This window comes from Amblyomma maculatum, chromosome 5 (assembly GCF_055883805.1).
Source record: "Amblyomma maculatum isolate TAMU_Amacu chromosome 5, ASM5588380v1, whole genome shotgun sequence".
NCBI lineage: Eukaryota > Metazoa > Arthropoda > Arachnida > Ixodida > Ixodidae > Amblyomma > Amblyomma maculatum.
This window is the reverse complement of record NC_139348.1, coordinates 149,192,098-149,216,048: the sequence shown is the minus strand read 5'-3', so window position 1 is coordinate 149,216,048 and position 23,951 is coordinate 149,192,098. Positions and strand designations below refer to the sequence as shown.

General features: G+C 44.3%; 1 protein-coding gene across 1 annotated transcript in view; it reads right to left on the bottom strand.

Moving 5' to 3' along the window:
• Nucleotides 1-6,198: 6,198 nt before the first annotated feature.
• LOC146189921 (uncharacterized) overlaps nucleotides 6,199-23,951 on the bottom strand; it is a 21,030-nt gene continuing 3,277 nt past the window's right edge. Inside the window, exons 3-7 of the mRNA XM_084605382.1 lie at nucleotides 21,703-21,815; nucleotides 19,330-19,480; nucleotides 13,240-13,413; nucleotides 11,555-11,680; nucleotides 6,199-6,408 (exon numbers count right to left, since the gene is read on the bottom strand). Coding sequence (XP_084461508.1) covers nucleotides 6,199-6,408; nucleotides 11,555-11,680; nucleotides 13,240-13,413; nucleotides 19,330-19,480; nucleotides 21,703-21,815 — 774 coding nt within the window. The remainder of the gene's footprint in view (nucleotides 6,409-11,554; nucleotides 11,681-13,239; nucleotides 13,414-19,329; nucleotides 19,481-21,702; nucleotides 21,816-23,951) is intronic.

Sequence of the window (23,951 nt, the reverse complement as noted above, 5' to 3'; positions counted from 1 at the left end):
CAACAGCCGTCGTCCACCACCGAAGCAGTGGAGGGTGCAATGACGGCCTACAACAGATAAAATTCGGTGGCAGGCTAGCCCCAGCCGCAAGCGGCTTTGACCTACCGTCCCAGCCCCGTAGGGCCAGGAACTGCCACCCCAGTGATGTCAACGCACGTTAAAGATCCCCAGGTGGTCAAAATTACTCCGTAGCACTCCACTACAGCTCCTCTTTCTCTCTTTCTACTTTAATTCCCACCTTCCTCTCTTCCCTTACGGCGGGGTTCAAGCGTCCACAGAAACAAGTGTGACAGATACAGCGCCTTTCCTTTCCTGTGAACCAATTATTATATTATTATTATTGCCCCCATCGAAACGCAGCAGCCGGAGATCGGGCCCTAACCCTGGTACTCCGGATCACTAGCGCAGGTTAACCGTTCACTGAGACCGCACGGCTGGCCAACTAGTTTCAGCTACGCTTCGGTCAGTGGATGGCCTTGATGTGAAAGATACCGACTCGACCGGTATGCAGTGCTCTCCGTGAGTGCGTTGACAGGGGCATACTCACTGCTCATACTGTTCATCCCTTCCGTCATGGTCGAAGAGTCGGCGTAGGTCGATCGAAACTGTACTATTTGTGTCTTCTGCGTCGTTGGTGGCACTAATGGTGGTGGAGGTGAAGTATACTGCATGGGAACCACAGGCACCGCGCTTTGGAACGCCCTTTGCGGATACATGGTTTTCCTGCATAGAAAGGCAAGTGAATCTCTTACCAGACGTTCCACTCGGGCACATGCGGGGGATACTAACATACTCCACTGCTATACGGGGTACAAGTGTTATGAAAGACTACACAATATTTAATCGCCTATTCAGCCCTTGGAGCGAGAGCACTGCTTTTTCTCCCGAGGAAGGCCCTTGCATGGAATATTTAGATCTCGACCCTGCCTCTCAAGGCTAGCTTACTGTCGCTTCTATTGTTCGCAGTGAAACCGAGTGTGCTCAAGTAACAGCATTTGAGAGCATGAACTCTACGTGGCTATAGGGGTCAATGAGAGACGCCGCAGTGAATGACTCCATATTATTCTAACAACCTGAAGTTATTTAACAAGTACTATCATTGAATTCCTAGCGAAGAATACTTATTAAAATTCATACCGGAAATCGCATACAGGTTTGTTGTACAGGATCTTTGATACAGCACTCTCCGGCGTTAAACAAAATTGCTGCACCGCACATTAAAGTCCGTAGTGTAACCATGTGGAGCTCTCAGCAATTTCCTGCATGGTTGATGGCCCTCGTTTCCGACAAAAAACACATCGCCAGGCTGGAAAAAGCATGCAGAGCTATAAAATAACCAGGCTGCATTGAAAAATAAAACTAAATAAAACATATGCGCCGACAACTTTTGATTGATTTTATTTGAACGCCCTTTATTGAATAGGAAGGTTCATGGCCATGGATGGGGTTAAAGGTGAGTAGGCCGAATCTTCATTGTTTGCACAGGTCGTCACTCAAATAACATTGCTCAGACCAGGCCACTAAGGAAGCCATGCCAGGCCACTAAGGGAGCCATACTTGGCAAATATCATTCGTATGTTAGGGTCAGTTCCTAGAAGGGAACGGTAGTTCAGGTGGTACGGTTCGATCTCAGAGCGTCCAGTAGAAAAAGCAGAGCAATCCCAGAGTAGGTGAGATATTCCACCGCGCGTTAGAGCCGTACCGTGGGGTGGGGGCACGTAAATATTTCTGATGTATACTGACGCCAGCAGGTCATAATAAGTGGCATGTAAGCCGCATGGACGATGAGCTTATTCAAGAAGACTTCTTGACTTCGGGTTGAGATGGATTTTTCTCATAAAAAGTGGGTCAGGTGTGGCCACCTACATGCGATGCTGACTAAGGCTACGAAGACTGGTCCGTGTATAATGCATAACGGCAAGAGAAGGGGTGCGTTGCCCGCCCGAGTAAGGATGAAGTAAGGGGGTTGGGGAAGTACATGTGGACATCCCACTTGGCAAGGCAGCCGCGGCTTGTGCCGCTAATTTTCCCCTTGATTCGTCCTGGCCTAATTCAGTGGCCTGGGGTTCACTGAATAACGACTTTTCTGGTCGCCAGTTGGTGGCTTTTTTGGCCGGACAGTACACGGGGGTCTCGCATTTCTCCTCCCTAAAACACGGTCGTCGCGGACGCGTTAGAAGTGGGTACTGCCTGCTCAGTATTGTCGAGCGCCGTAACAGCTGTGCTACCGCGGCGGCTTTATGTGTTTGAGTCTCTTTTTCTTCCAAAACGCTGTAGGCAAGAACCGTTTCTAACTAGACCAACTTTAAGCTTTATTGAGCAAAATGAATCTCATCACTTATTTTCCTCGGACGACCTAATCCTTTCACAGTCGTGCAATAGATTACATTCGCCTCCTACGTACCCATAAAGGTTTGGATCGAGTTATATACATGAGCACAGGAGCAAACACAACTAATGTTTCAAAGTAAAAGAGCACATCATATTGTTCAGGAGGTTAGCTCTACGTTATTGAACTGGCTTATCAGCCACGAGTCCAAGGCTTGGAGCGTTTAAGGAGCAGTTTGCGGTATTTACAAGTATTTAGAGCTGGCGATGCAAAGCGGTTGGCATTTGGCGTATACCAGGTGCTGTTTCGGAAAAAAATGAAACATGACTGAAATAATGTCTTAGAACTGAATCTGTTAGAAATTCGTAAGCCAATTTTGAAGGTCGCCGTTATTGATGTGTCTTAGCAAAGCTGGTCTAGAAAATGAAGAAAGGGGACCGATCAGCCTGAGCCGAATGTCGCACGACAGTCATTCCAGATCCTTTCTTCTCAGAAAAGAAAGACGGCGGTACTACGACTAAAAATAGTAAGTTGGTTATGGTTTACATCGGAATATATATATGGAAGGAGACTGCAGCCATGAAATTGGGAGACGCCTGCTTCTGGGAAAGAGAGCAATGGTTAGCCTTGACCGCCTAGTAAAGAGCAGAGACATTAGTCTGCCAACCAAGATCCGTATAACTCGTGCTATGGTCTTTCCAGTTGTGATGTATGGATGCGAGAGTTGGACTGGGAAAAAGGCTGACCGCCGAAGAATTGACGCGCTTGAATTGTGGTGCTGGCGAAGACTTTTGAGAGTTCCTTGGACTGCCAGAAGATCAAATCAGTCGATATTGTCGACCACAAACCCTGACTGCTCATTGGAGGGTCAAATTTTAAAGTTAAAGCTCAGCTACTTTGGTCATCTGATGAGAAGAGAGGAGTCGCTGGAGAAAGATTTGATGTTGGGAAAGGTTGAGGGTCGCCGGAGGAGGGGTAGGCAGCGAACGCGTTGGTTAGATGGCATCCTCGAGGCACTGCAGATGAAGTTATGTGATGTTAGGGAGATAGTGAGAGACCGGAAAGCGTGGCGTGACATGTTCCATAGGGTCACGAAGAGTCGGACACGACTGAACGACTAAACTGAAACTGATATATGAATCATTAGCCTCAAATGAGATCTGAAAGACCGAGCTTACCGTGAAATGTAGTCGTTGTCGAAATGTGCGCTCTCGTAACCCACGAGCCAAGCTATGAAGAGAAAAAGTGAATCGGGTACAACTGCCCGCATTATTTCAGTAACCTAATAAATCGATTTTCTTCGTACTTAATTGTTTAACCGTTATGCACCATGTTTTGAAATATTTCGTCTTAACGGCACTGTTTTACTGCCAACACTACAGACTAGACAGGTTATTTACATTCTTATGCTAAAGCTGAGCTACATCATCACTTTCTCATGAGCCAGTAGAAAAAGAAGCTGAAAACATCCATAGCTGTGTTTTTTTTTTTTTGTTAATAGGCCTTCCTTTTCTATGATATGTACTTTTTTCTTTACAATACGCAGTGCATACCTATTTTTATCGCTTTCTTCGAGCGCCCCAACTACTTTCCAATACGAACTGATCGTCAATCTCGCAAAGTATTTCTGGCTTTGCCCTCATGCTTTCGCCAAAATTCCCACAGTGGTTATTAGAGTGATAGCTCTAAGTTTAATATGCCCAACCTTGAAGGCCATCTGGATGGCTTATTTGGCCTTCAAACCGGCGGAGCGCAATTAGACACGTGAAACGCCGCTCGCCAGCTGCTCGCCTTGACGCTTTGAGGAGGAAGACTGCAGGCGAGAGCATAACATTCTGCTCGCAACTGCAACTGCAGCTGCGCTTAACCATGTGGTGTGTGACAACGCATGGCCTCTCGTCATGCGTGAGGTGTCCGCCGCGGAAGGTGTTCGAGCTCTATGACAATTTTCCCAAATTTTCTTTTTTCTTCAAGCCTGGGGCGGGCCTTGCTTAACGAGAGCCCCAACATTATTTCCGAAGTCTTAAGAACACAAGAAAGGTGGGAGATAGGAGAAGCCCCAATAGGCCAAGGTGGTCTAAGAAAAAGCACGATTTGCTTCCCGCTCGCGAAAGAGCCTCCAAAGGGCTTTGTTGGGACACTAAGTTTCTTTCCTAAACTTTATAGTGGTCCTCTAGGCCTTCAATCTGTATTCTAGAGAGCTTCCGGCCTCCAGTCTCACTACCACTGTACAGGCTTTACTGTTACCTGTTTAACTATGCCCACTGCAGAGAGAAGTCGCCTCCCTTATGTCTTCACGTAAGCCTGTCCTATAAAAGATATATCCATCCTGTATATCTGCAAACCTAGTCATCCTTCCATCTCATTTGCATCCATTCCTTGCTGCACGTGCTTTATTTTGCCGAGTACAAGGAGACGAAGCCGGACTTGAAACATTGGGACTTGGCGACGATGCTCAGACTTGGGTATTTTGCAGGCATGCCTGGCGTGGCCCATGGATGGTTCCAAAACACCAGAGACTGAACTTCAGAGAGAATTAGTTTCCGTTTCAAACAGTACGAAACAACTGGGAACTCCACATAGACATGACGATGAGAATAACACAGGCAATGGCAGGTTCAGTCCGGCAGCTTTGAGAGAATAAAGGTTTGGTTTGGTTGGGTTGGTTTGAGGGGCTTAACATCCCAAAGCTACTCAAGCTATGAGAGATGTCGTAGTGGAAGGCTCCGGAAATTTCGACCACCTAGGGTTCTTTAACGTGCATTGACATCGCACGGCACGCGGGCTTCTTGCTTTTCACCTCCATCGAAATGCGGCCTCCGCGGCGAGAAGAGGGAACGAAGGGCCCATTGTAGAAGACGTATTCAAGAAGAACTTTTGTTTGGGTTTGTTTGTTTATAATCCACAAAAGAATACGACGCAAAGGATCATACTTCGCCTTCCTCTCTCCAAAAACCAGCTTAACCAAATAATTATTGCACCCTCGAAATCAAAAGACGATTTAAAGCTGCTATCTCTTCTAATACTAAGGCGCAGCGTTTCTAAAAAGAGAATTTTTTTTTTAATATATGGCTGCATTTGACACGCGTATTCCGGAAGGCGTAAGGAGACGACGGCGTTGCTTTATCACGTGCCACTTTTCTCTGCGAACGGCCGCTTTTCGCGCCATATTGACAACTGTCTAGGAAAACCCCGCGCGCTAGCGCAGTCTGCATTCGTCTCAACAAGTTGTTCTTGAGTCAGCTTCAACGCTTACGTATGCTCACTCGAATTGTTTAAAGGAGAATATCAGGTGCTCGACGACGGCTCTTCTCATAAAGCGCACAAGCTCGTGTGCAGTGTTTCAGTGAGAAGGACAGGAACGCGCACGTTCATGAGAAGAGTTTCAGGGTGTTAGTGCGCGATATTCCAGGCTCCACTATGCACAAGCAGCTCTAAATTTTTAGTTTATTATTCGCTTGGTGGAAAATCTTTCAATAAGTTGCCTAATTACACGAAGCAAAGACAAGTTAAAAGCACATAACAGCTAAGCGGTTAGACTACACCAATCGAGGGGTAAAGGAAATAAACAGTGACCAGCTGGAAGCATTATGAGGCAGCGTCCATCGTGGCCTATTAATATAGAAACATTGTCCAAATTATATCATTATTCGGCTGTTAAGGTCCGTAAGTTACTTAAACAACACTTGTGATCCTTTCTTTCAGATGTAACTTAGAGATGCAATATTCAGTTATACACGTCTATTATGGAACCGAATCGATTAAAAAGTGCGAGGGAATATATATCTCCTCAACTGGGATCGAATTGTATGATTTCTTGTCGTTCATCTTTATTAGGCGGACACAATCGAGTACCCGCCCAAGCGCCTTTAACGGACGATATCCGTGCACGCTGCCTCTGTGAAACCTCTGCTTGTCAGCCTCCTGTAGTAGTCCACGATCCTCCTCAGTGTCTTCAGACGGCTGTGCCTCCCGAACTTGTTGACCGACGCGCACATGTTTGAGTGATCGTCGTAATCCACGTCGAAGGCGGCGATGCCGAAGTTCGTGTCAAGCTCCGTGCTTTTCACCCTGCACAACTGTGTGTAAAGGAAGCGGAAAAAGTGCTCCGTAGGTAAAAAGTAAATTCGAACAGCCATAGAAAGATGGTAGCCTCGGCAACATATAAAGGTTCCATCGGCACCATGCGTCCGATTCACGACATTTCGTAATCTGTTTAACCTACTTTTTCTGCCACACTGCTGACTTATCAACCTACACCGTGATTACTTTCCTGACACTATTCGACGACAGTTTACTGCTTCCTTCCTATAATCACGTCATACCACGTACTTCTTTTTTCGTTTAGCCCGAAATGTTCAAAACGCATGTCTGTGTACACGCATGAACGAATAAACGAAAGCCAAACAAATTTAGTAACGCAAGAGTGTACAGGCTCATCGGTATACAAATAAATTTGTCCAGGAAACTGCACCTCAGATAGAACCAGCGTAGAAAAAGACAAATGGTGAACAATAAAACATCGTTTTCTTGCCAGAAGCCAATACGTGGCCGTTATTTTGTTGGTCCATGACCCTTTTCCCAAGCACTTCACCCCAGAATAGCCGAACATCAGTCCGGGGGAACTTTTTGCCCATTGAAAACTGATGGGTACCCGGCGGCAACAGGGATTGAACCTGGTACTTCCAGAATGCAAAGAGGATGCTCTACCACAAGGCCACAGCTTTGGTATTAACCTTTAGATTAATATAATTGAATAAGGAGTTTCTGATGAGAGCACAATTAGTGTATAGTCTTGTTTTGACAAGGTGAAGAAAGCATATTAATTTTTTTTTTTCCCATTATTAGAAAACAAATGGATAAGGGAGGGGACAAAGGAGCGTACGGTTTGCAGTAGGGCGGGTTCAACATTAAGTATTAGAGCAATTTCATTTGTTGCCTATTTGAGAGCTTGAAAAATGTGAATCATGTGCAGAACTTTTAGAAAAAGAGAGAACAATACGAGGTCTAAAACATAGCTTTGACACAAGGTACTCGCAGAAATGTATTCTTTCATTCCGACTATGTAATTAATTTCAGGGGCATAATTCCAAAAGAATGAAAGTGAGACCACTCAAAATTGTCACCTCCCGCTCTAATGATATTGCCCTATAATCATCCCATCCAGATTTAGGCATAGGCAGCAAGCATCCTCCAAGATCTCCTGGCGTTCAACTGAGGCAAGGCAATAGCACATGCATGGAGAAGGCAAGGGGACTTCTTGGAGCACTAATTCGTTTGAACATCAGCCCTTCTCCTGGCTGGCTTCTTTTTATGTAGCTTTTACAGATGTAAATAAGTTTGGATAGAAACGATACCATCTATATTTTGAAATTTTAGTACCAGTAACAAATTTATTACTCTCCTGTGTATTATTAAAGATACCGTGCTTTTTCTCCTAGTAAAATCCTCATCTCTGGGCTGCTTCACTGGGACTTAATTTGCACATGCATTATGTTCTACAGAACTGGTTCCTCGATGAAAATCTTTTATGTTGGCAGCTTCCATTTTAAGGATACGTTTTGTGGCTGTAGTCATACGTAACGAAAACCAAAGCAGAAATTTTCGTTCATGGCTTGGCAGTGTGGTCGGGGCAACCACAATGTAATGAAAACTAGTTGATACTCTTGACTGAAGGGCCTAATCTAAGAAACACGCGCTGCATTGTTGTTTACTAGTGAATGACTGTAATGAGTAATAAAATAAATTGAGAGCTATAATAAACGTCTTCAAAAGGCATTCTTAAAAACTGTTCATCAGTGCACACTGATGAAAAAAATGTGCGCACTACTTCCCTCAAAATCCTACGACTATTTCAGCATTTGAAATTCAAGCTAAAAGTGTTATTGAACCCTTTGCTTTCATTCACTTTGACGAAAAAAAGCACCCGATTTTTTAATGAGATTGAACAGCCTCATTAACTTTACCCGAGGTGAAAAATTATTCTGCGACCACCTGGGGATCTTTAACGTGCGCTGACATCGCACAGCACACGGACGCCTCTTCGTTTCGCCTTCCATCGATCCCGGCCGCGTATTTGGGTTTGCTCGGTACGGTGGCCCCGCAAGGGACAAAACGACAGAAAAGACGAAGAAAGGGGGCTGTTCCGACTAGCATCTACCGCCCCCAGGAGCCGAGCAGCCTAGCGATTAGCGGCGCATGCTTTTTTCAATGGGCGTCATGTTGGACGCGGCACTAGCTTGAGAAAGCCTATACTACTACTACTACTATTACTACTATTATTATTAGTAGTAGTAGTAGTAGTAGTAGTAGTATAGAGGAAGATTCGTTTCACTAAGTTGGCACTGAATTGTCTGTAGGTAACGGCCAAAATAACTAGCTAAATATTATGTTAACAGTTTTAATTATTAATGATAATATTAATTGGTTCGCAGGAGGATGAAGGTGTCCACAGACACAAGTGTGACAGATACTGCGCCTTTCCCTTCCTGTGAACAAATTTTTATTATTATCATTATTAATTAAAACTCTGAAGATAATATTTAGCCAGTTAATCCGGACGTTAACTAGACAATTCAGTGCCAACTTCGTGAAACGAGTCTTCCTCTATACTACTACTACTAGTAATGATAATAATATTAACATTAATAATGATAAATAGCAGAGAAATATTACTGTGTATTATTATTATAATTATTTAGTAGTAGTAGTAGTAGTAGTAGTAGTAGTAGTAGTAGTAGTAGTAGTAGTAGTAGTAGTAGTAGTAGTATTATAGCCTCTCTCAAGCTAGTGCCGCGTCCAACGTGACGCCCATTGAAAAAGCATGCGCCGCTAATCGCTAGGCTGCTCGGCTCCTGGGGGCGGTAGATGCTAGTCGGAACAGCCCGTTTTCTTCGTCTCTTCTGTTGCTTTGTCCCCTGCGGAGCCACCGTACCGAGCAAACCCAAATACGCATCCCGGCCTCGGCGGCTTCGTTTCGATGGAAGGCGAAACGAAGTGGCGTCCGTGTGCTGTGCGATGTCAGCGCACGTTAAAGATCCCCAGGTGGTCGAAATTACGCCGTAGCCCTCCACTACGGCCCCCCTTTCTCTCTATCCACTTTCACCTTCATCCCTTCCCTTACGGCGCGGTTCAGGTGTCCACAGAGCAATTGTGACAGATACTGCGCCTTTCCCTTCCTATTAACCAACCAACCAACCAACCAAATCAGTGTTTCAATTCCTCTTTATTTGTGCTTTACAAATAAGAAACATCCCTAAACCAGATTTTTCAACATTATCAGTCATTTAACACCATCTTTGGTATGGTGGTAGTTGATGATGATGATGATAGATTTTAATGGCGCAAGGGAGTCTCAGGCCAAAGAGCGCCAAACACAAGTATGGTAGCTACTTAAAAAAATTTAAAAAAAAAAGGTAAAATTATTCGACCCAGTGCTTTATATGATTTTCCTTTGATTAAGTCAATTTTTTTCTTTTATGCTTTGCAATTAAGGGAACCTCGGGTGATAGATGTAGGGCTATTCAAAGCAAATATTTCTTTTGGGGCTCTGAAAGATGCCTTCTGAAATATTTAATGGCTAAGTTACAATCTTATCAATGCATTAAATTATTATTTAATTTTGTATTTCCCTTGACAACACGATAAGGGTATATTTAATGGCAGCTATCGGTAGTTGCAATACATTACCTATATTCAAGAAACGCTTTTGCTTGAATTATTTCATGCAACTTCAAAAATGTCAGCATGGTATAGCAGCCCGCTCAGATCTGAAGCCGATAAAATAAAAAAAACATCTTATAATGTGTTGTATGGTCTAGTGACAGTCCCAGCCCTTCCAGAAACATTAATATATTGGTCAAGGGTCGTCCCTTAAATGAGGTGCGTGTAATGCATTCCATTTCATGGCATGATCTCTTAAGACTACACCTAATACCCCCGCTACACGGGCGTTTCGAATGTCTTGAAACCGAAAGTCATTCGACTCGAATGCCGAACGTGAGCTACACGGCGTGTTTCGAAGGCATTCGACTAAAATGTCATTCGAGCCGAATGAGCTACGCAAAGACCTTCGAGATTTCGGAATGCCTTCGAAACGCAACCACAGCGAGCGCCGACCAATAGCAGGTCGCCATCGGTTTGCTCCGCCCACAGCCGGGCTGCCCGACTATGGCGGCGAGGTATCGCGACCGCTTCGCTTCTGCGTTTGTTGATTTCTATATCTGCTGCTTGCATTCTTCTGCTGCCTGTTTCTGGCATAGCTCGTGTATTTGCTAAATGAGTGCTTGAAGATAATATTACCCAGCTTGGCGTTTACCGCTTGAGTGCAAATGTTGCACAGGAAAGCGACGATTGCGCTCCGGTACGCTTCTTTACATCGACGTGCATCGACGTTTACTTGACATTAAGCGCAGATTGCGCTGTATTACGAAATAATATCTTCTCTTTTGAACCATGTGTACCATTGCTTTTTTAAAAATGGCTGAGGCTTAGCTTGGTTAAGCCTGGTCAGATGCGAAGCATATTGATTGCTAAACTCGGGTTTCCATGGTTACACTTGGCTAAACTTTTTTTTCCTTGGTTACACGTGCTTTTACACGGTTTAAACTTGGAATGCACAATGTTTTCCCATCGCATAAAACTAGGTAATAGCATGACTCGTCTCTCCTCTGTCGTGACGTAAGCGCATCACGGGGTGTGACGTCACCATACCACGTGGTCCGCACGGCGTGCAACCGCAGCCGACGGCGCGAGCCTGTCCCCCGTCTCTCCTCTGTCGTGACGTCGCGTATCACGTGGTGTGACGTCACCATACCACGTGGTCCGCACGGCGTGCAACCGCAGCCGACGGCGCGAGCTGGACCCCCGTCTCTCCTCTGTCGGGATGTCAGCGTATCACGTGGTGTGACGTAGCATTCCATATTCTTTGCACGGCGTGTAACCGTCACGAAGGGCTGTGGTTTACCTCTAGCAATATGCTTCGCATAAAAGTAAGACAACTCTGTAGGAAGTGCTGAAGCGATCGTCTACCCACTTTACAGTCGGTTTGGGGACGACACGTACGACCGAGGCTTCTGAATCACTGATTCTCCCTGCTTTCTACAACGTGATCAATACTTAATATAGTTCGCTTTAGCCAGAAGTATGTGCAGTGACCGTGTAGTGAAAGTGATGTACAGCGTGAAGTGAAAATATTAGCTGCGGGTCGTCTCAGAATCGACATACCTTGACATTCAGGCCTTTCTCGTTATCGTAAGCCAAGGTCCGTATCCCAGTTCCGAGGTTAGTGATCACGGCGGACTGCTCGAGACTGTACTTCAGGGCGGTTGCGTACCCAGTCTGCTTGCACACCTGAGAAGGCGTAACCGATTTAAAGCCTACGCTTCAGCACGGGAAGTGTAGAATGATATTCTGGAACAAAAACAGAATAATAACGCACTACCCAGTCGCACTCGCCCCTGCTTCACCGGGAAAGTCACGTGAAAATTTCAGAAGTCGCACCGATATGAGGCGCAATGATAGCGCTATACCAAATTAGGTAAATATTTACAGTTTTGATGAATGGATATCGCACAATTTGCATGAGTTTCACTCCCTTTGACGCATGCAATATTTCTTGTGAAGCGATGATCGGATTCCTCTGTGTGAAATGTTTCAAACACTGCGCGTTTGACATCATCACGTGTTTTAGGCAAAGGTGCGCTTGGGCCATTTATATATAGTCGTCATTATCTTTACGATGTAATCTTATGTCTATCAATCTCTTCTTTTCCGCAAGCTTGGGTTCAGAATTTGCTCTAGATATACACTGCTTTAAAGACACTAGGAGGCGTTCATAATAATTTTCACAGCCACATGCTTAAAATAAGGATCTAAAATTATCGAAGCCTTCCCAACGACATTTTAAGAGCAAAGTTCAAGTTTTACGGCGGTACCATCCAGTATAAAGCCACAAGGTCGGCAATGGTTACGGTGGTGATTGACTTCACCTAGCGTATTATTTGCAAGAGACCGGCATGGTTCGCAGACACGAACGACGCAAACTGAAAGGTGGAACGAGAAACAGTGCCTCTAAATATTTTAGCATGCTTATAGCTCCCTTGTCCGTTCAAGCTGGGCAGTGGTTCACTATAAATTAATCCAGCAGTTTAAAACGGTATAGAGGCAGAAATTTTATGTTTTGCTGTTAATTTAATTCGGCGCAAAAGTTTAGAGAGATTTAGTATAGCGTGATAAGCGGTCCATCACCGTGACCCTCTACCTTTCGCGGGCAGTGCGCGCGCGCTGATTGGTCCCGACGCGGCAGGATTATGTAAAGACAACCAACATGTTGCCCCATCTATCGGTGTCGAGGGTATCTGGCATGCGCAGTCAAGCACGTGGTGGCCTATCACAGTAGAGGTACACTAAAACTCTCTATTTTAAAACGGATTTCTGCCATAATCTCTCTACCCCTGGTAAACAATCTAATGCTGAATTACAGGTTGCAGGTACTAGCTTAGCAGCCACATCAGCCCCTGATTGATGGAGACGACGTTAAAACTGGGGTTAACTTGACCTAAGGGTGTGCAATAACTACTATATAAAAGCTTCTTGTTTACCAATTTCGCAACCTTGGAAAGACACTCTTAAACGTTATAAACAATTGAAAGGAATAAGAATAGGTTACACTGCTGTTCAATAAACCTCACCTGTCGCAGCCTTATATGCGACGTCGTAAGTGCCGTTATGCTGAGAAACTAAATCTGAAACTCTTACACGTAAATCAGTTCGGTTATAAATTATTTTTCATGTTGTCTAATCTTCGTAATCGCTGTTAACAAGTAGCCTGTCAAATTCGCAGGGTACTTGGGAAGAGCTGAAACAAATGCTTAGCGCCTTGACCCTTTAAGTCTTCACGACTTCATTACCTCAGTGTAACTTCCAAATGACTCGGCGGCCGGCCTGTGCTGGCACCGGGCTAAGAATTCCATCTGCTCCCCTTGTTCAAGGTCGGTCCAACGGCCTTTCATGGTCACCGAGAGCAAGGCTTGGCTCGTAACATCCTTGGCATGGAGCTCACGAATAGCGAATACCGCGGCAGACTGCACGGTTTAGAGAAGAACAGTAGTTGGCACCCTGGTTAGTTTAAAGTGAGAGCTATTAACGGCACGTTTGCAGATTATTCGGAGTCGGTGTAACACAAAAAAGTACAACGACAGACGGAGGGGATGGGGTAATGCCAGCAAGTCACCACGGCACTTCCATTGCTTTAAAAGTAATGACGTACCGATTGGATGCATATATATTATCACACGCACTCTACCAATAAGGACAGTTAATGACAATGAATAATAAATATAGTATCGACCCGCGTAAAGCGCAGTGATCTCACTTCGCATTACGCGGAGGCTGTCTTCCGGACAGCATGCTCAAAGGTAGAAGGAATCCAGAATATTTTCATAAATTTTGCTCTGCACACCGAATTGAGACTCTACAGACCCGTGAAAAATTATGACAAAAGATATTTAGATCTGTCGTACATAAGACTTTTCGGCTCTTTTGTGGTTCTTTTTATAGCTGTACAGTTTTTCTGCAGTAGCTTTCTGTAGTCCCTAGTTCAGCAGTACTTTTCTGTCGTAACTAAACAAATCCTGATGTTACGACAGACATTTCCGTAGTCACAACAGGCTCATGGTCAAACACCGTACAGAAATTTTAATCTGGCAACAGAAACTTTTCTGTAGTTTTTTTGTGGGCATGCTAGCACATTCACAGCTAAGTTATAACTTTATGCGAGTATCCTGTGCCAATAGTTAGTACGTCACTCCCCCTCTTCACGTCTTTGTGAAACACTCGCCGGAGATACATCAGAAGAAAAGCTACAATCACTTTATATTTATTGAAAATAAAACACAAGCTCATAGAAGATCCAATATGTTCCTCTGTTCCTGATGCCTAAGGCTGTTTACCACGATACTAGCTGTTCAAGAAGCATGTAGCGTTATCAGTCTAGCATGGGGTCTAAGTTTTCTACATGGATAATTGGCTCGACAGACTTCATGAACATCAGTTCAGTTCAGTTCAGCTTATTTTAGTCATGTACAATGTGAGCAGAAAGGAAACAAGCCGCACACGGGGCTTGACAAAGCTCCCATTTCCCGTACCTGTTCGACACGGCGATGGCAGATGCCATAAAACAGAAACAAGAAAATATATGAAATAATCATTATGTACAACTTCTTCATAATAGATCCCCAGCACAGTCTGTGCTATTACACATAGATAAGGAATAACAGATTAATAACACAGGTACTTTTTATATATTTTACAACTGTATACTATTCACTGTTGTGTAGGAACATATGATGCTGTTATATGAAACGGAGAGAGTGGATTCCTTAGTGAAAGTGTATCTGTTCAAGAACGAGGATAACACATAGTATCTTAGTATTTGAAGTCCTTAATTTGTGCGTGGACATACTGCATACTACCATTCAGAGCGTTTTGTATTATGGCTAACAGAATTTTCGTAGGTTAGCAAGGTCACCTAAAAATGATGTGTCACTGTGTGCCTGAGATTTATACAGCTGAAACACGTGGAACTACTGGATAACTGTTGCATCCGTTCAGTTCAGTTCAGTCGTTCAGTCGTGTCCGACTCTTCGTGACCCTATGGACCATATCACGCCACACTTTCCGGTCTCTCACTATCTTCCTAACATCACATAACTTCATCTGCAGCGCCTCGAGGATGTCATCTAACCATCGCGTTCGCTGCCTACCCCTTCTCCGGTGACCCTCAACCTTTCCCAACATCAAATCTTTCTCCGGCGACTCCTCTCTTCTCATCAGATGACCAAAGTAGCGCATCTTTAACTTTATAATTTTACCCTCCAATGAGCAGTCAGGCTTTATGGTCGACAATATCGACTGATTTGATCTTCTGGCCATCCAAAGAACTTTCAAGAGTACCCGCCAGCACCACAATTCAAGCGCGTCAATTCTTCGGCGGTCAGCCTTCTTCACAGTCCAACTCTCGCGTCCATACATCACAACTGGAAAGGCCATAGCACGAGTTATACGAATCTTGATTGGCAGTCTAATGTCTCTGCTCTTTACTAGGATCTTTCCCAGAAGCAGGCGTCTCCTAATTTCATGGCAGCAGTCCCCTTCCGGGGTAATCTTGGAGCCCAAGAAGAGAAAATCTGTCACAGCTTCCACTTCTTGTCCCTTGATGCTCCGGGACTTGATAGGGCAAGACGCCATGATCTTTGTCTTTTTAATGTTCAGTTTATGCCCAAACTTCTCACTCTCTTCTTGTATGCGCATCAGAACTTTCTTGAGTTCCACTTCACTTTCTGCCATTAAAGTGGTATCATCCGCATATCTAAGGTTGTTGATACGTTTTCCAGAATATTCACTCCAGCTGAAGACTCGTCCAGACCGGCCTTCCTCATGATGCACTCAGCATACAGGTTAAATAGGCAGGGTGACAGTATGCAGCCTTGTCTCACTCCTTTCTCAATCGGAAACCAATCAGTAAGCCATGCCCAGTTCTGACTATGGCCTCTTGCCCTTCATACAGGTTCCTGAGGAGACAGATGAGGTGAATTCCATCTCTTGGAGAGCTTGCCACAATCTGCTGTGATCTACGCAGTCAAATGCTTTTGTATAGTCCATAAAGCAGAAGTAGATAGGTTTCTGGAACTGTCTTGTTTTTTCCATGATCCAGCGAAGGTTGGCAATCTGGTCTCTAGTTCCTCTGCCCTTGCGAAACCCAGCTTGCACTTCCGGAAGCTCCCGACCCACATACTGCTGCAGCCTACCTTGGGGGATTTTCAAAATCACCTTGCTAGCATGCGAAATAAGCGCGATTGTGCGGTAGTTGGAGCAATCTTTGGCACTGCCTTTCTTTGGAATGGGGATGTAAACTGACCTCCTCCAATCCTGTGTCCACTGCAGGGTTGTCCAAATCTTCTGACATAATGTATGCAGAATGTTAACAGCGTCATGGTTGAGATTTTGAAGCAACTTAGCTGGAATGCCAATAATTCCGCTAGCTTTGTTCTTAGCAAAGCTGGCTAAGGCCCATTCAACTTCACTCTTCAGGATGCCCGGCTCGAGATCAGTAATCACAACCGTTTTATGTTGGATTTGCACATCCGGGTCCTTCTTTTGCAGTTCTTCGTGTATTCCTGCCCCCTCTTCTTTACCTCTGAGGCCTCAGTGAGGTCCCTGCCTCGTTTGTCCTTTATCACGCCCAGCTTAGCACAGAGGCTTCCTTTGATATCTTTGATTGTCTTATACAGAGCTCTTGTGTTCCTCAATTGGCTGTTGTCCTCAACTGCTTGGCACTGTATGTTCAGGAAGGCATTCTTATCTCTCCTTGCTATTTTCTGAAAATCCGCATTGAGAACCTTGTATCTTTCTTTTTCCCCCATAACGTTTGCCATCCTCCTTTCCTCAGCTATTTGCAAAGCCTCTTCTGATAACCAGTTTGCTTTCTTGCGTTTCTTTGCTTTGGAACTACCTTAGTAGCAACTTCTTTTATTATATCACGAACATCAGTCCACATCTCTTCAGGCTCTCTGTCTTCTAGATCTAATTCTTGAAATTGATTCCTCACTTCCACAGCATATTCTGATGGAATTTGATCCAGATCATACCAGAAAGGCCTTCTAGTTTTCTGCGTTTTCCTCACTCGAAGCTTAAATTTGGCAACAAGAAGCTGATGATTGGTGCCACAATCGGCCCGAGGCCTTGTTTTTACTGCTTGTATAGCGCTTCTCCATCTCTGCCGACAAAGAATATAATCAATCTGATTCCTGTACAGACCGTCCGGGGAAGTCCATGTGTACAGGCGCCTCTTGTGCTGTTGAAAATGAGTATTGGCTATGGTCAGGTTGTTTTCTTGACAAAACTCTACTAGCCTCTGCCCAGCTTCATTTGCCTCACCGAGACCGAACTTGCCTGTAATTCCGGATATTTCTTCCCTCCCCACCTTAGCATTCCAGTCTCCGATGAGAAAAAGGACGTCTGATGAGGGAGTGCGGTCAATTTCGTTAACGACTAACAGTCCAGTGAACCCTCGTGATTACAAATAGGAGGTGTATGCATGGTGCGCTTTTTGTTTTAAATAGGCGAAACACGGCGTGGCGTCACCGCAGTTTCGATGTTGCATAGCACGAGCAGAATTCAGTTTTGCGGGTGTGCAGGAAAAAATGGCTAAGCAAATAGCACTCCAGCCGCACCTACCAGTACAGCTGCTTTCTCATCTAGTTCAAGAATGAAATAACTGCAGCTCTGAAAAGCATCAATATCATAAATGGTTTATGCGAACAGCTAGCTACGAGCTCACCGACAACGCTAAGAGCGGGAGCCTGCTCCGGTTCCTCACGAAAAATAATTTACATGAGTTTCTATAATATGCCTTATGGCAAGCTCGCGTAAAAAAAAAGAAAAAAAAAAGCTACGAGCGCGAGATGCCGGCTCTCGCAAACGCATGTTCTCGGGGTGGCAGTTAGCCCAGGACAGGCCTCTAAGCTGGCGGCACACGCTCGTAGCGTTTATGCATGACCACAGAGAGCTTATATATGCCTATAATGCCAAGTGATTTTGCTCAGCAGCAGCTATCAAACGAAACACAGCCAGACTTTAGTTATCCATACTATAGCGGCAGCGACGGCGCGCGCCGAAATGAGGGGAAGTTGTGGCGCCACCTGGCGCGGCGCGCCGTCCCTACTGAGGAATCACGTGATATTTTCGCGGACACGCGCTGCCGTAGGAGGCGGCGGGATGAACAGGTCGCCAAGTAATAAAGCCGGTCGTGGTTTATCCTGTCAAAGGACTTGGAGAAATCTACACATGATTCTAGTTGTTATTGTTTTATTTCTATGAAGTTTAGTATTATTTCTTTTTGCTTCAGGACATCCATTTCAGTTAGGGATTAGGTCTATATATTCAAACTGTTTAGATGCTATCACAGTGTATTTTGTGAGCAAAATAGAAGGTCTTATAAGCATTATTTGTTCCAAGCCCTTAGAAACAAGAAAAATATAGATACTGGCGGACCTTTGTTTCAAAATTATCCGATGATCCTAGTTGAAGCAACTTCAGACCCATGTGAAATATACAAAATATACAAAATATTGTGTACTTGTGTCGTGAGGCGTTTCCGTTACTTTTTAGTACTTTTGTAGTTCTGTAGTGTTTTCTCCAGTAGTTTTCTGCAGTCTGGAGTTCTGGAACTTTTCTGCAATAACTGCAATAAATTCTGATTATAGTACAGACATCTCTGTAAACACAACTGGTTCGCTGCAAAAACAACACAAAAATTTTGTTGTAACAACAAATTTGTTTGTTGCATTTTGGACTGGGATGCATATACATCGAACCCTGGGCGCAAGGCACGATATTTTCCATTAAAACTAGCTGCTCGATAGCCGCACGTTTCACACATTGTAATACTCGATGGATAATGTACCAACACATGCCGTAATAATGTACCTCACAAACAGTCATCCGAAGCCGTCAGAATGGTTTCAAGAGAGAGCTTGTGTCATTATGGGCTACGAATTTGCCTTTATATTTCAGCATCTGCTCATGAAGTGATGTAGCAGCGCATAACTATTGCTTTCAGGCCATTTAAACAGAGGACAGTAAGAATACCTTCAGCCTAGCTGTTGTTTAAGTTGCACAGATATTGGCGCCCCTTCAGCTTGTCACTAGTTAGATTTGTTGGTACCTTTCCGAATCCCAGAGGTGCTCTAAACCTGTGGCATGGGCATGAAGCTCTCAAATACCCAACTGCAACGTCGACACATTAAAGAGAATTTAGAGCATTATGATGGCGGATGTTGAAATTGCTCTTCGGAAATCAATTCATACCTGCCTTACGATGATTCCTTGGTTCACGATGGTGCTGAATATCCCCCCTTCTGCAGCAACGCACGTGCATTCGGAGAATCTAATACAGGCTTTAGAGACCATGCGCATTCCGAGAATTGCCCCTGTCTTACCATGTCGTGGCGATAAGCACTGAAGATTTCGTCAGGTAGGTCGGCATCCGAGAGCCGTGTTGGAGGCATGACAGCGCAGTTTTTGAGCATGTTGTCGCCGAACCGGTAGTGGCCAAACATTATGATCAGGTTCGGCGTAAACCCCACCTCCCTGGATCGGAAGAAAGTTCTACAGATGGCGATTGTATGACATGGTATACAACAGTGGGTTATACAATACGCTACTATGCAGCACGGCACAGTATGGTATAATACTTTGAAATTAAAACAGGGGAAAAATCACGCCATCGTCACAGTTTGTACATCCCAATGCCGCCTGTCAGAAATGATTGCTTTAAATTTAGTTTTTTCCCGAGAGCCATTAAGGAATGGAATATGTTACCAAACTCCGTTGTCACGTCACAATCACTTACGAATTTTTAGATAAACTGCACAATGTTTTATGTTCTGCTTGATTTCTATGACAATGTTTTTGTTTTGTTCAAGTGGCAAACACAATTATGTATGAAATTTAGTGTTGAACTCAGTGTTTGTTTGATGTGTTCTTTTTCTGTTTCAAGTTTGATATCCAATCCTGTAATAGCCCGCCCAGGGCTGACAGTATAAATAAATGAAATGAAATTAAAAAATGAAATGTTCTATGCTAAATAATATGGTATGGTGTGATGCGGTACGGGAGGTGGCACGCGATGTTGTGGTATAGAAACACGTGCTACGTTAAAGAATCTGGTGGAAACGTACACCCGTCCAATTTTTTGACAATATCAGGTGTTGCGTCTCTTACTGCAACATGTAGAATGCTTCTCTCAGCTTTTCAGGTTCCTCATTCATACAGACATTTAGCAAATTCGTAGTAACAAATGGTCCCTTTACAATAATAACAAATTAGGATGGGTGGTTTGCTTGAAGCCGTCAGAATTAATTAAAAATCACCATCCTTTGCCCCATCGAAGAGGCAATTCAAGCAGCATATGCAGTAATGGTTGAAATCTATCTTAATTTGAGTAAAAGATCAGTCTAAAAGTGGAAGTGCCTGCGAATTTATTTCCGTAGGTTATTTTAAGGTAGATACTCCCCAAAAGACATTGCGATGTATGCTGCTTACTTGGTTTAGATCGCAGCAGATGATGCGGGTTTTAGGTTATTATTTCTGCGTAAATCAAGCGAGTAGCACGTTTAATGAAAAAAGGAACTTTTAAGTACCACTTCGCGCTTTAAATTACAGCAAGAATAAGCAAGCTGTGCAACCAAGAGACGCATTATATACGCTACATTTAGCGATACAACACTTGAGGTCAGTAACAATTTGGGAGGGTGTACTCTGTGGAATGTGGCGTTCAGTGGTATGAGCCTGCACATGAACTCTAAACCCAAATAACATTTTAAGGTAATAAAAATAGGGTAAGATGTGATCTAGCGCACTCCCTATTAGGAGGAGGTTATGGCGCCCAAACTCCAGTGTAGATTTTTGTTACCAAAAATGCGGAATACCTATAGTCAGCAGTCAAATCAGGTTCTCACTTCAAAAGAAGCGAAGCTCTTGGAATTGCTTAAATTTTGACCAAAAGTTCAATCTCCCCTAAAAATGTATTCTACGATTACCAATAATATGTGATCAATGTTGTTTGAAGCGTGAAATATGTTTGTGTTTTCAACAGTACAGCATTCTCTATATTTAGTGGCGAAAATCTACACTTGAACTTGAAACGAATACCCTCTTCCTATTGGGAGGGCGCTAGAGAACATATCACTGTATGGGGTAATTTCTGTTTTCAAGTGTACCCTTAATATTTGAAACGCAGTATTAAAAAGCTGTTGACTTATTTCAACCATCTTAAGGTATTTAGTGTCTGGTGGCACTGCACACAGCTCGTACTTTTGTGCATCTATTCTACCCCCTAGCAACGTGGAGCCACAGCAGGCAAATGATAAAGCGAACAGTCGTTGCGGCGCAACCGGAGAGGAAAGGATTTTAGCCGGAGTGGTCACTCAGAGGATCAAAGGAGCTTATGTTGGTCTTCGTTTCAACTACTAGTATCTCTCGACAGGCTGCAACGTGCAGGTTCACTCTATTCCTGCGACCAGCCTACGAAAATAAACTGGTCTTGAAATTCGTAAAATTAACGTGTGAAGCTCAGGCCACAAGGTGACCCTGGAAATAAATCGTGGCATTTTAGCAGCCCAGAGGTAAAGAAAATTTGACATCCATAGAACTAAAGCGGTGGCTACACTCTGCCTGCTGTCTTTCAATACATTTCGTGTGCTTTGTCATTTGTTTCTTCAGAGTATTGTGGTTTATTTTCCCTGCTTGTGCTGATCCTTACTACAGCGTTGTCCTTTTCGGCGATGTGAAGTACGTTATGTACAACTAACTTGAACTGATCAGCCAGGAAGGTGCTCCAGTCTTTCTCCGGATTAGGTGCGGCAAGAACAGTCAGAGCATGCTGACCCTGCGCCCTCTGGTTCTCCAGCAGCTCATCAATCATCTGTAATCATGGGAAGCAGTAGCATGCGAGTATTTTTATGGGGGCCTGATATTCTCATTAGGTCACATTTCAGCGGAAAAAGAAAAGAAGCAAAGAACATGCGCCGAACAAGTAACGATAGGAAGGGAAACAGATAGTCTGTTATGTTAAAATACAAAAAAATGCAGATTTCAAGGAGGGAGAATAAATTCAGCTAAATCTCTTGGCCATGGCAAGTTCGACAGAGTCAGGCCAGGTCTAATTAAAACTAAAACCTAGCAGGAGTAATAAACGTTAATGTGGCCGGGCTCATGATGCCGATCGACAGCACGATGGCACTACGTTAGACGCAGATTAGCATCCTGTGGCACCGCACGTAACTCGTTGTCATGCAGCAACCATAATATCGCCTGAATCAAAACAAGTCGACTTGTCGAAATGTTGGCCGGCGAACCGAGGCTACCCCTAAAATTTTGTTTGGTTTTGTTAGATTTTCTATACCCATTAATGCCTCGTATTATGCTAAACACGAAACATACCTGAAGCAAAGACAGGGGAAAGCAATTTCACTGCTTCTTCCAGCCACAACTAGATAACATGTGTTATAAAGTGGCACTGAAACCTGTATTCTTAAAACATTTATTAACGTGTGATCGTCCAATAAGATGAAATTTTAAAATGTCAATAACCATTTCCTTCAAGCCATGCAGCCGTGCTATCGTTCCAATTATTATCTGGCTATACAGCTTTCTGGATACTATCACATTTCATCGTCATCATCATCATTTAGTATCTCTTAAAGGGCCCCTGTCCAGGGAAGGACCTTTCAAGCAAAGGAGCCCAGTGTTTCGATCAGGTACCGGAGATAGTCAGTGCAAAATGCTACACTGACACGCGCACCGCAAAGCAACGAAAATATAAATCAAAGCTCTCTCATGTTCTCCTTCGGGAAGCCAGCTTCCCCGTACTCTGTGCTGGCCCGTCGAGCCGCAGCTATGACGTATTAGTCGAAAACGACGTCCATTGGTCCGTCTCGCTGTCTGAGGGTAAAAGATGGGCGTCTACCGCTCGCTGCGCGCTTTTCCCTCGCCACGGCCGGACTGAATCCAGCGGTGCGCGCCCCCTCGCCCGTTTTGTTTTTTCTTTCGCGCATGCGGAGTGCCACGCCCCACCTCCCATCAAACGCGAAGGAGGAAGAGAAATTTGTCTGGTGGAGGCTAGACGACCGGGCGGGAGAGCGAAAAACTTTTGCGAGGGAACAGGAGGAAAGAAACACGACAGAATCGGGTGATTGCGGTGGCTCTAACTGCGTTATTAGTTATTCTTTTCAAAAACATTTTGGGCGGCCTTGCGTTCTGGGGGCGAAGTCTCACAGTCACCGGGGAAGAAAATATTTTGGACCGGAGGGTGGACAGTGGGCCTTTAAGGACCCCTGTTGGGGTATTACATAAGGGAGGAGCGAAATTAAAACCAGATACTGATCGTAAGATTATAATAAATATAACAACGTACCACAAAACACAAAAAGACGCAGAGAACGCGGTGGTCATGAGTAAGGCTTATCAGCACTGTCCTAAATCTATTTATGGAAGTCTTGAAAAAAACATTTTTTGGTCTAATTTATATCGTGAGGACAACCCAGAGGGCTATGGAACGAAAAATGGTAGGGGTAACATTAAGAGATAGAAAGCGTGCAGAGTGGGTCAGAGAAATAACTCAAGTTACCGACATTCTAGCAGAAATTAAGAAGAAGAAATGGACATGGGCAGGACATGTAGTGCGAAGAGAGGATAACCGATGGTCGCTGAGGGTAACAAACTGGATTCCAAGGGAAGGAAAGCGTAGCAGGGGGCGGCAGAAAGTTAGGTGGGCGGATGAGATTAATAAGTTCGCAGGGGTAAAGTGGACGCAGCTAGCACAGAACCGGGTTAAGTGGAGAAATATGGGAGAGGCCTTCGCCCTGCAGTGGGTATAATCAGGCTGATGATGATGATATCGTAGAGGGCTTTCGATCCGCTCTTCCGAGAGTACGTTTTGTTATTGTTGGAGCTGATTTGCCAAAGCATATTACGCGTAGAGGTAATTTAAAAGCACTGATTACCAGGTATCCCATTACGGTATGAAGATCGCATCGTGTTTCGTCATTTTCATTCGCAC